Raw genomic sequence first — 12,857 nt, 5'->3', positions numbered from 1 at the left:
GCCACCTTGGCAGGGAAAGCAAAGTGAGAGGAGCCCAGCGTGACATGGGTAAGAGGGCAGGGAGCCACCGCTGGCCTGCGCTGCCCTCCGTTATTTCCCCGCCTCTTTCTCCTCCCTCCCAGTTCTCCCTCTTACGTTCCCCAATGGCGCTGTGCTGGTAGTTCTGGAGCTCAGGGGAGAATAGGCCCCTAAATGAGGATAAACTTATAGAAGATTCTGGGGGATATGACTGGAAAACCCAAATGACTGCCCCAGAGCTGCTCCGCACACCTAGCAGGTGGCCCAGCAGAGCCCACATCCTCTGACCCAAGCCCCCCCACCACCACTTGGTATGCAGCTCAGGGGTCAGTTTGGCCCAGGCGGAAGCCCTGGGATACAGCACAGGAGAATGGGTGCGGTTTCTTTAAGACATGGCAGGTGTCCCTTTTTTAAGTATATAGAGATCGAATCTGGGATGTCACCTCAAGATCAGCCTCCTGATTCCTAAAGCCTGAGATTCTGCCTGAAGACAGGTGCCGGGGATGATCCCTAGAGAACCCCGGCCTCCCATCAGTGGGCAACATGGACTGGCCAGCCAGGGACTCATCCAGCCTGGCCTGAAGTGGGGTGGATTCTCTTGAGGGAGGGGCTGAGCAGGGGAGAGGGGTGGGGGAGACGGGAGGGCAGCCTTCTTGCCTGGTGCCATCCTGCGCGCTACAGTTCACGTTGGCCCCGTGCTCCAGCAGGATGTTTAGGATGTCAGTCCAGCCCCGGGAGCAAGCCTCATGCAGGGCTGTGTAGCCGGCATTGTCGCGGTGATTCACATCTTCACTATCTTTCTGGAGGCAGTAGAGGACAACGTCCTGTGGGGACAGGGAGGGTGCCGTGAGCAAAGAGAGGCTGAACTCTTGCAGTCACCTGGGTTAGGTTTGAAGCTCTCCACGTGTCCAAAGAGTCTCAGAACATGCTCTTTAGTTCAGGGACTGATGGGCAGATCTCAGAATCTATTGTCAACTAAATCAGTCCTGAGGTGCCAGCTTTGGGCAGTGTCCTCAGCAGAGCAGAGACATTTCTAATGACTGACAACACTGATCAGAGTGTGGGCTCTGGGTGTAAGCCCCTCAGAGAGGCTCACCTGCCCACCTGGAGCTCACACCCTCAGGCCTCCATGGTCTGACTGCCCGTTCCCTTGTCCGAGGCTTTGCAAGATGGCCCCAGACCAGAGAAATGAGACTTGTGCTGGCAAACACCGCCTCTGGCAGTTATTTGAGAACAAGGAAGAAAGAACTGGTTTAAGTACCATCCCTGGATGTGTATCCCAGGGCAGTCAGTTCCAGCTCTCCCCTCAAATGAAGACTGTTCTCAGTAACATCCAGGATGGTCAGTCATCCATAGTAATGGTCAGTGTCCCTGGGCTGAGATGACAGGATGATAAGTGGGACTCCAGGCTGAGAAGCAGCCTAGCTAGCTGTGGTGGATAAGCTGAGGCCAAAGGGAGAGGCAGTCCCTCTTCTGAGGGAAAGAGGCCTCTCGTCAGCTCCCCCAGGCCCTGGTGAGATGGGACTCAGCCGTCCTGACTGACAGCTAGCACACCGGCTGGCTGGCTAGAGCCTGTGTGTGCCTGCGTGGGGGTCCTGCCTTCTGCACCTGGAACTGTCACGTTGTTTCTACCCAGGGGGTCACGAAGCCCCCACCCTTCCCACCACTGCAGATACTGCCTCTTTGTCCTGGCCTCAGACACCTCCTCCTTCCCTTCCTCCCGTCACAGGCTGTCCAACCTGCCCTTGCCCTGTCCTGATCGGTTCACCTATGGTCTCCTGCTGCCTGCTTTGGCCCAAGGTAAAAGAAACTCACTTAAAGGGCAAGGGTTGGTCATCATTTTTTCTTTAGATCTCCCTTGGCAGCTATCCAGGCCCCCACACTAGATGCTCAAGACAGATAGGTGGCTTGCCAGTGAGACAGTGTCAAGGTGGCTCTCTTATGCCAACCCGCCTGGCTGGGAGTGCAGCTGTCTTAAAATGAGTCAGTTATGGATACTGAAAGCCTTAAAAGAAAAAAAAAAGAGGACCTACTCTATAGCCCAGCATTTCCACACTTCAGAGCAAATCCTGGGGAAATAACTGGTGTGGCTGGCAAAGGCACATGGTCAAGGAGCTCATATCCACAAAATACGCTCAAAATATCAACAAAAATGTCTAACAATATCATTGAATGAATCTGGTTTCTGCCCCTACCCTTTGGGAATCAAAAAGTCGCTGGTGTGAATTCAGATTCACATATACATAGTGCTTGAGTGACTGTAAACACATCACTTAACATGGCTAACCTCTGATTTTCTCACCTGTAAAACAGGGTTAATAAAACCTACCCCTATAGGCTTACAGTGAGGATGAAAGGATATGAAGTAACGAGAGCTCTTAACATGACCAAAGAGGTGCTCAACAAACACCAGCTTCCTTTCCAATCCATAGGGAAGCAGCATAAGGTGGGGGTGAGCGCAATTCTGCCCCTCCAATGTACTCGACCCCTCCACTACTGGAGGCCAAAAGGAGGGGGAGCTAGAGGAAGATACAAAGAGTGAACGATGGTCGCCCCCATTCCTCTCTGAGTGGGGAGCTATGGCACAGGGAAATTTAAGATGACATAAACCCCCCCAAATCCCATTTCTGGCCTATTAAGGTACTGGATGATATCGTCTTACCATTTCAATGCTATTCATCCTAAATCGACATCCTATCGGGTTTGCAAGCCCACACAGCACATGGGGATGAGGCAGCCCCATAGGCCATATACACAGTAGGAGGGGGCCATCCTGGACTCAAGCCCCAAACAAAGGCCTGGCCAGGCCACAGAAGAGCCAATGGGGAGAAGGTTATCCACAGATGCTGGGGCAACAATATCCTGTGGATATGAGGGGGTGTGCCTTACCTTATAGCCAAGGCGGGCAGCCCGCTGTAGGAGGGTCTCGCCAGCATTTTTGTTCACTATGAGACGACGAGCCTCTGGGGGGATCTGCCGGGCTGTGGGTGACTCGGAGGCCTCCTCTGGGCCAGCACTTCGGGACTTAGAGGGTGTGCATGGTTCTGCGGGCTTCGCTGGGGTGGGAGATTTGGGAGGGCGTGTCTTCTGCTGGCTCCAACGCCCTTTGCTCTGGAAAGCAGAGACACAGATCAGCACAACTCACCACCACATTTCTACCCAGAGAGCAGATGCAGAATGGCTCAAGTCCTCAACCCCGAAAACCAAGCAATAATGAAGGGATTGCACGCAGAGCTCGAGGAGATATGCCAGCTTCTCTCACATACTTTGCATGCCTTCTTTACCTGCCTTGATCCCCATTTATTGAAGTTTTTAACTAGTCACCTCAATAAATAAGCAGAAGCAAACTCTCAGCGTGAAGAGAGGTGGAGACAGCTCACTGTAATGAAAGAGGCACAGCTGTGGAAGCCTTCATTCTGTTGCAAAAACCTTCCCCCAACATCTAACCCTCACCAGACTTTCCCTACCTCCTACCACACTGTCCCCCTGGATCACACCCGTGCCCACCTGGGCTGGTGGAAAGTGCTCAGGCTTTCAAATCGGACAGGCCACCTTTTGAATCCTGCCTCTGCCAGCAACTAGCTGCAAGACCTAGGGCAAGACCCAACTTCTCAGAGCCTCACTTTCTCCCCAACAGGGTCTTTGAGATCATGAGCTAGAGCAGCGACAGAACAATGCACACGGTGGGTGCTCACAAAACACTACAGTCCTTTCCTCGTGAATGGCCTGTGCTTGCCTCCTTTCTTCTCCCATTTTGAACTGGAATGTCCAGAACAGGTTCTCGTGTCTGGCACACCATGGTTTATTGAGTCCATAGGGGCAGGTTACTTGTCTCTTTCAGATGAGGGGAGGGGACTTCAGACAGAGAGGAACTGTGTTTGAGGAGCTGTAGTCAAGGAACCAGACCCAAAGTGCTTCATGTTCACCTGGACCTAAGTTTGATGATGAGATTCTAAACTTGGAGTTAATGCCATAAGTGGACAAGACTTTGGGGGAGCCATGGGAGAGGAGGCTATGACTCACATGTGGAAGGAATATAAATCACTGGGGGGCCAGAGGACAAGAATGTGCCCCCATCAGACGCTAAGATGACTGTGATGATCCCCACCTCCTGATATTCATGCTTTTGTGTAGCCCCTTCTGCACAGGAGAAGGCAGAGATGATGGTGTGTGACCTCCAAGGCCACGGCCTAAAACATAATGTGGCTTCTGCTTTGCTCTCTTTTGAATCACTCATTCAGGAGGAAGCCAGCTGCCAGGTCATGAGGATAGTCAAGCATCCCTTAAGAGGCCCAAGGGGCAAGCAAAGGATGTCCCCCACCAACAGCAAGCCTCGACTTGCCACCTATGTGAGGGAAGCACTCAAGAAGCAGATCCTCTAGCCCCAGTCGAGCCTTTGGATGAATGGAGCCCTGGCTGACACCATGACTGCAACCTCATGCATGTGAGATCCAAGTCAGACACAGCAAAGTTCCTCCTGAATTCCTGACCCCAGAAACTATGAAATAATACATGTTTATTGTTGGGTTAAACTGCTAAATCTTAGGGTAGTTTGTTGTGCAGTGCAATAGATAACTAGGAGGGCTTCCCAGGTGGGTCACTGGTAAAGAATTTGCCTGCCAATGCACGAGACCCACGTTTGATCCCTGGGTCGGTAAGATCCCCTGGAGATCTCCCCTGGCCACCCACTGTAGTATTCTCGCCTGGAAAAATCCCATGTATAGAGGAGCCTGGTGGGCTACAGTCGATAGGGTGGCAAAGAGTCGGACACGACTGGGCACAACAGATAATGAATACATCCTACTTACCCAAATCCCCTAGAGCATCAGGGGCTCCCTTAAATCCTGTTGTCTACAACACTGTGGTCCCCACTGCCCTTTCTCTACACACCGAGAACACCTAGTCTGAATCACATAATCCAATGCCTTATGCCTTACTGTCAACTTCCTTCTGTTGTTTAATGGGCAAGTCTGGCTTCCCCTGCTACATTTTAAGCTCCCTGGGGTTAGGGTTCATATTGTCGTCATCTCTTTTGTTCCTTACAGCAATTAACTTGGGGTTGGGCATGTCACTGCAACAAACATTTGTTGACTTGATCCAAGCCAGCTATACATAGAGCCCTGGGCAGCCAAAAGAGTTGCCTAGAAAGACACGAAGCCAGGAAAGAAATGGCACCAAGGAAAAGACATTGACCCAGGGCATTTGTTTCCTCTGGTAAATTGCAAGAAAAGAGCTGTTCTCTGTCCACATCCCAAAAAGGGCAGAGAGGTATACCAGCTAGCAGGAAGGCCCTGGCTATGAGGGTAGAATGCAGCATTCTTGCCAGGAGGACAGAGGTGTACAATGGCAATACTGAAGGATGATGGGTAATATGCCAGGTTGTTGCTAAGCCAAGTGAGGCGCCAAAGGGTGATTCCCCTTCAAGGGGCCAGAGCTGGCAGAGAAAAGGGAGGCTGCCAGAGACAGGGAGGAGCAAGAACCCCCCCTGCCCTGCCCCCCTAGCTTGGAGCCCCTGTGGGAAGAAGCCCTTGGCTGATGCGCCAGCTTCAGTGTTGCAGGTGCGTCCCTGCCCTCTCCCTGCCTTGCTTCTCACTACAAAGCACTGTGCCACTGGGGCAACTGGAGCAGGTGGTAGTGACTGGTAAAGTAAGAAAGGCGGGAGGGAGAAAGGGAGGCCCTGGGAAGGCACAAAACCTCTCTGGGAGAACATTTCAGTGGACATACTGCCAGGCAGAATTATCAGACAGGAGTATCACCATGTGCCGCTGAGTGTCAGGTGGCTCATCACCTTTGTGTGGGATGGAGTCATGTGACTGGGGAAGAGCAGGGGATGAGGACGTCCACCTTCCACCAGAGCTGATCCAGGTGGCAGCGTCTTCCTGCCCAGCCTCACCCTACCCCAGCGTCACCTGAATGCAGACAGAAGCCACCCATTCACAGGGTGGAGGCATATGGAAAGGGTAGGGGGTGCGGTGCCCCAGGGGCAGCCAGACCTGCCTCATGTCCCAGGTCTGTCACTTGGACTACTGAGTAACCTCGAGCAAGTCCCTGAACCTCCCCAAACCTTGGTTTCCTCACCATAAAATGAGGACAAGAGGGCCCACCTCTGACAGCTGCTGTGGGAATTGAGTGATCGTGTGAGCAGAGCACCTGGTACAGAGCAGACGCCCCGGTTCCTGCCTTGGCCCCTCCGGAGTCTCCAGGAGCCAGCCCTGCTACCTGGCCTTCCTCTGTCTCTGTCCCCTCATTCTTGCCTTGGTCTGAAGCTCGAGGGTTTACACCAGCCTCAGAGACAGCACTTGACCATTATCAAAGCCTTTCACATCCATTGCCTCCTTTGTTCCCTTAAGCACCCTTGTGGGATGGAAAGGACTGGAGTATCATCTCCTTTTTTTAAAGATGAAGAAATAGGCTTGAGCACTTTGTTTGCACTGAAATCAGATTCCAGAACAAGGATGGGGGCCTTGAGCACCTGGGTCTCCTACCTTTTGCCAGTGCCACTCAGGGACCCTGCTCTGGAGCTGCAAAGAGCCATTAGAGTCACAATCACCTAAACCAGCCCAATACGACCTTTTGATTTTTGGTTGTCAAGACAAACACATATTATAGGCATACATTTGAACCTGAGCCTCGCATCTCTCAAATATCCTCGCATCTCCAGGATGAGGATCATGTGATTTTCTTTTTTTCAATTGTACAGTGTGGAAATGAACACCAAAGCCGTGAACATCAGAACCCAAAGAGACATCAGTTTTGAACAGGGGTTCTAGTGCCCTTGCTTGGCTACAGATTGGTAGGCACTCAGGCGAAGCATAGAAACTGAGGAGTGGGGTTGGGAAGTACAGCTATGACCAGTCCAAGTGGAATCCTTCAGCCCCACCCTCAGGCAACCTTTGTCTGGACATCAACATCCTTGCTTCTACAAATTGTTTTCTACCTTGATTGACTCAGGAAACTTCCTGATTGGTTTCCAGTGAGTTAAGCCCAGACAAGCTTCTTGATTGGAGGTTAACAAGCTATTGAGGCTAAAATTCTGCCATATTCTTTAACTCTTCCCTAACTCTAAGGAGATCCAAGAATTGTTGAGGCAAATTCATCCTGGGCCAAACCCTACAGTTTGTAGATGCTTATTATTAGCTCTGACTTCAGTTCCCATTCTTCAAATCAACAGCCCAACCCTTTTAGAATTGGTTTAAAACACTGTAATAAATGTGAGTTAATTCAATCCCCCCATGCATTCACTCGGGCTTCCCTGGTGGCTCAGACATTAAAGAATCCACCTGCAATGCGGGAGACCTGGGTTCGATCTCTGGGTCAGAAAGAATCCCTTGGAAGAGCGCATGGCAACCCACTCCAATATTCTTGTCTGGAGAATCCCATGGACAGAGGAGCCTGGTGGGCTATAGTCCATGGGGTCGCAAAGAGTCGGACACGACTGAGCGACTCACACTTTCACTTTTTCTGTTCATGCACTCACTCACTCAGAAGACTGTTCCTCAAGGAGCTTATGGGAAACATGCCACCCTAGCCCAGTCTCCACCCCCAAACTCCCTGGCTGATAACATACCTTTGCATCTTCTGAGACCGTCACCATGTGCTTGGTCTTGCACTTTCGTTTTCCTGATGGCTTTTCTGAATTTTCAAGGCAGGCTGGCTCCTCAAGGTTATTTGGGAGGAAACCATTTGGTGAATCTGAGATCCCCTGGGCTTTGTTGGGCAAGAGAAGGTTCCTGTTCCGGAGGCGGTGCTCTGGGCTCTGGGAGGAAGTCTTCTGCTTACGGGCCTTTAAATCTGCAGGAAAGAATGGATGTCAGGGAAATGGCACACAGAAAAGCAACGCCTTCCTCTAAGCTGAATCAGAGGACTTTGGGGATTAGAATCTCAGGACAAAGTTGTGTAACTATTCCCTACCAGTATCTGGTGCGGGGCTGCCTATTCCACTAGATGCTTCTCGAACAGACACTGTGCTTCCACATCAGTGTCCCTCCCCTCCAAGCAGAAGATAACTCCCAGCCCTGCTAGCAGGGGGCGGCCCATTTGGCTGTCCCAAAGATGAGGGTCAATTTAAAAGGAAATCAGAACTTTCCCAGCATTTTCCCCTTTGTCTCTTTCTCCACTCCAATATGAAACAAAGCCAGCAGCTCTGCTGAAATGGAGCATGTAGTATACTAGTGGCAAGTAAACGGGAGAAGGTGCCCCTCACAGCCTTAGCTCTACCCGCCTGTCTGCCCTGTTGGTCTCTCTTCAGGCACACAAAGATCAAAGTGTCACAGAAACTCCCTGAAACCAGAAGCTGCCATGGGCCAACTTAACTGAGGGGCAGTCACAGAAACCTGCTGCCCTCCATAGCTGGAAATCAAGTCACTGGGACACACTGAGCAACATCTCTAAATCTAGTCATAGCTCGCTGAACAGAGCATATTCCAATTTCCAAAAGGCCTGCTGGGAACTCCATTACCAAGAGCTTCATCCAGCAGGGTCAGTCCTAAGCCCCATGGGGTGGGGCGGGACAGATTGAGTTGATTCTTATCTCTTAACATGACTGTTACATGGCATGGCCACTAGCTGTGTGGTTGCTGAGGGCAGGTCATAATCTCCTGGAGCCTAGTTTCCACGTCTGTAAAATGAGGAGGATAGAATCCACACCACCCTTTTATAAAGTGTAAGGCATCATTACTGTGTTATTTATGTGTAAGCTTTTAGGCAGGACCATGCCCATGTAGTCTTTATCTCCCCACCAGGACTGGCCACCATGCCCAATGAACAGTGAAAGATCAGTATGATCTTCAGTCTCTGAAGTAACTGCAGCCTCAGTTTCTCCAAGTTGTGAAATGAGGGGGTTGTGCAAGATCCAAGAGTTCTCAACCCGCCTCCCTTGACCTTAGCTTTTCTTACGTGTGACATTGTCAAGGGCAGATCTAGATGGAGGAGCCATCATCACAGTGTGAGGAATTCTCCACAAATTACACACAGCTCTCAAAAGGCCAGTTGTCACAGCCCCCATCCTCCCAACTCTCCCTAGTCCACCAGTGGGTCCCTATCTCTGCCTAAGAACTGCTGTGCTGCTGTTTACAATAGTCAAGACATGGAAGCAACCTAGCTGTCCATCAGCAGATGAATGGATAAGATAGCTGTGGTACACATGCACAATGGAATATTACTCAGCTATTAAAAAGAATGCATTTGAATCAGTTCTAATGAGGTGGATGAAACTGGAGCCTATTATACAGAGTGAAGTAAGTCAGAAAGAAAAACACCAATACAGTATACTAACGCATATATATGGAATTTAGAAAGAAGGTGATGATGAGCCTATATGTGAGACAGCAAAAGAGACACAGATGTAAAGAACAGACTTTTGGACTCTGTGGGAGGAGGCAAGGGTGAGATGATTTGAGAGAATAGTATTGGAACATGTATATTATCATATGTGAAACAGATCGCCAGTCCAGGTTCGATGCATGAGACAGGATGCTCAGGGCCGGTGCACTGGGATGACCCTGAGGGATGGGATGGGGAGGGAGGGGGGTTCAGGATGGGGAACACATGTACACCCATGGCTGATTCATGTCAGTGTACGGCAAAAGCCACCACAATATTGTAAAGTACTTAGCCTCCAGTTAAAATAAAGAAAAAAAAAAAAGAACTGCTGTGCTGGATGGCTTCTAATGGCACTTCAAGCCAGCACATTATCAACCAGGCCTTTTGATGTAACCAGTTTGGGCTGAGGCAAAAGAGGAAGGAACAGAAGTGAGTCTTGTGAGGACCTCAGGAAACATGGGGAAGCCATATTACAGCATTCAATGCCGCAGGAAGAGCAGCAGCCCCTTCCCCGTGTACTCAGGGCAGGGCAGGCTCTGGAGTTTATTCGACACTGGTGGAACACCTTCATGGTAGCACCGAAGGGAACTGGGAGTGAAGGTAGCAGGTAAGTGAGTGGCAATGGTTCTTATCCCCTCCGCAATTCAAGGAGAGACCCAAGCCCAGGACAAAAAGAAAGAGCATGAGGCTCACACGGGAGTTGTCTGGTCTAGTTTGGTCTCTGCCTGACTCTCTAATGTCAACCTGAAAGAGGGTAGTAATAGGAGGAAGTGGAGCTTCTGGAGAAGAGAGATGTTTGCCAGGCAATTCCTTCATGAAGAGTTAGCATCAGATCTGGAGAAGATCATAGGCCAAAGCCAATAGACTCAACTCAAAACCTGGAGACACACACACGGAGGGAGAATGATCTGGTTTCCAAACACTGGAGGTGACCCCACAACCAGCAGGATGCCTTGCTGAGTGGCGCTCCCATGCTCCTGGAGGTGGTTATGTTGAAGCTGTCAAGAGTGCTGTGGTGATACAAAAGTGAAGTGAAGTTGTTCAGTCATGTCCAACTCTTTGCGACCCCATGGATTGCAGCCTACCAGGCTTCTCTGTCCATGAGATTTTCCAGGCAAGAGTACTGGAGTAGGTTACCATTTCCTTCTCCAGGGGATCTTCGCGACCGAGGGATTGAACCTGGGTCTCCCACATTGCAGGCAGGTGCTTTTACCATCTGAGCCCCAAGGAAGTGGTGATACAAAGCTCCTCTTTATCCTAACACAAGTGGCTGAGGCCAACTGCTTGACAACTCACTCCTGACCAGTCCATCATGGCTCTGGCAGCAAAATGGGAGAGTCATCCCCATTCTCACACGGTTGACAAAAATTGGCTCAATTACTCTCTTAAGTGTTGGGGTAGATATAATATACATCTCTACTTAAACAGGGCCAGATATAAGGGTTAACCTTCTTGGCATTATAGCAAACCCAGAATATACTACCCACTCCAACATGGTTGTTCAGTTTTCACTAATAACAAGACTGCAGATATTTACTAGCAACTCAGGATGAATACATTATAGGAGACAATCAATTGTTGCTTCAAGGGCAGAGGTCAGAGAAAGAGAGTGAAAGACAGAAGCGTTTTCACTGAACCCAGAGATGTGCTTTTCGCTCATCTAGAAATTCACTACAGGAATGGGCCTGAAGAGCACTTAACAGAACAAACTGTTATTGGCCTTGGTGACAGTCTGTGCCTCCGTGATTGCCTATCATAGCATCTGACGTGGCCAAAGAGAGCCTGGTGTCCTCCTCAGGCTGCCCACTTTTCCAGCTCAGGTCCAACAAAAATGATGCCACCTAGGGTCATGTCAAAGCTTCACTCTGCCTCGATAACATTTGTGGGTTTAACCAAGAAAGCCACGTTGTGCCTGCTTCTACTCGAACTTCTTACATTGGGTTGAGGAAACCACTGTACTTTTTTTTAACTTTAGGGGCGGGAGGCATCCCAGGAAAGGCAGCCAATGCCCTCTTTCTTCTCGAACCTAGGATTCTAGGAGAGAAAACCCAACCTCCCATGAGACCTGACTCCCTCAAGCCAACCAGAGAACTGCCTGGTACCCAAGGACATCACTGTGGCTGTGCCCACACGTTCAGATTTATATATATATATATACATAAAACTGGAGGGCTTGGGCATACATGTCCTCAGCTCACCTGCAGGTCAGTGGGAACTCATTCAATCTCAACCCCAAGCCAAGACCTTGGGACTGCAGTTGAGTGACCCCCTCTGGCAGCTGGAGCTCATAGCACCAGGTTTCTCTGGGTGCAGAGGCCTTTGGCAGGTGGAGAGGAGGCAGGGGTGGGAGTACCCATGATGCCTGAGGGTCCCCTGAAGCCAGAGTGACTGTGGTTTGGGGACGGGTGACAGCAGCTGCCTGGAGCAGCAGCCCCTGGCCAGCCTTACCTGCTCTCCCTTTCCGCCGCTGCTCTTCCTCCTGTTCTGTCAGGTACTCCCCGGTCTGGTATTTTCGGCTCTTCTGCCGTCTCCGCTTCTTCCTCTTCACCAGACCCTCCTCCTCGTCCTCCTCCTCCTCCTCCTCGTTGGTGTCCCACATTTGCCGGGCAGCCTCTGTTCTCCAGGGCATCTCCCGGGCTCGCCATAGGTGCCTGCGGCCCTGGCTCAGCAGGGTCTTATCTTGGGCATGGTGGCTGCGATACTGGGTGTCCCGCTGGGTCTTTCTCACCTTTCGACGCTTGGCCGGGGTGGGAGTCACTTCCTCTTCCTCCTCTGTGGGGAAGACTTCCTGGCATCCCATGTCACTGTCTGCCATACCAGCAAAGGAGCTGCAGATGCTTCCTGCGGGTGGGATGTACAGAGGACGGTCATGCGTCTCTTCAACGAACTAAGAGTATGGTGTCGAAGCAAGTGCCCTGGATTAGGAGCTAGCAGGTCTGGGTTCGAGTTCAGGCTCTGCCAGTTATTGGCTGTATGCTCTGGGAAAGTTCCTTCACTTCTGTCTCCTTGTCTATAAATTGAGAATACTGTTCTGAGCCTTACTGACCTCACAGGACTGTTCTGAGGCTCAAATGAGATAATTCACTCCAAAGCGCTTTACAGAGTCCAATAATTACACAACTGTCGAGTATCCAAACCACACACCCTTCCTCATCCGTGCTGCCCTGCCACTTTCATTCATTCCACAAACTCTTACTTAGTGCTTACAAGGTGCCAAGAGTTGTGTGAGGGGCAGGAGAGGGCCACAGGGTTTAGTAGAGGATAAGGGAGGGCAGACTGACATGGCACGCCACCCCTGCTCACTATGTGACCCCCAAACTTGCTGACAGATCCACCTCTGTGCAAGTCGAGTTGTCTCTGAAGGCTCTCAGGAAAAGTGAAGCAAGGAGCCCCTTTCCTGTGACAGCCTGGCTTAGGCCCGCCCAAATGCTCCTGAGCCAAGCCCTCTTCCTTACATTGACCCCACCTTCTATTGAGCAGCCATGAGTCCAGGGGTGGAGCTTTCTCCCCAGCTCAGC

The 12,857-nt window shown here is 50.8% G+C and overlaps 1 protein-coding gene across 3 annotated transcripts in view; it reads right to left on the bottom strand.

Annotated features, from left to right (window-relative positions):
* The window catches only part of BCORL1 (BCL6 corepressor like 1), a 61,558-nt gene that overhangs the window by 13,567 nt on the left and 35,134 nt on the right, over nucleotides 1-12,857 (bottom strand). For all 3 annotated transcript variants that reach the window (XM_055438478.2, XM_055438479.2, XM_055438480.2), the window contains 4 exons: nucleotides 11,788-12,180; nucleotides 7,586-7,809; nucleotides 2,908-3,129; nucleotides 676-842 (listed from right to left, as the gene is read on the bottom strand). In XM_055438478.2, the coding sequence (XP_055294453.2) occupies nucleotides 676-842; nucleotides 2,908-3,129; nucleotides 7,586-7,809; nucleotides 11,788-12,180 (1,006 nt within the window). The remainder of the gene's footprint in view (nucleotides 1-675; nucleotides 843-2,907; nucleotides 3,130-7,585; nucleotides 7,810-11,787; nucleotides 12,181-12,857) is intronic.

This window comes from Moschus berezovskii, chromosome X (assembly GCF_049115385.1).
Source record: "Moschus berezovskii isolate FMDL1 chromosome X, NW_MosBer_1.0, whole genome shotgun sequence".
Classification (NCBI taxonomy): domain Eukaryota; kingdom Metazoa; phylum Chordata; class Mammalia; order Artiodactyla; family Moschidae; genus Moschus; species Moschus berezovskii.
Note: the sequence above shows the minus strand (reverse complement) of the source record. Positions and strands in the feature narration are given on the sequence as shown.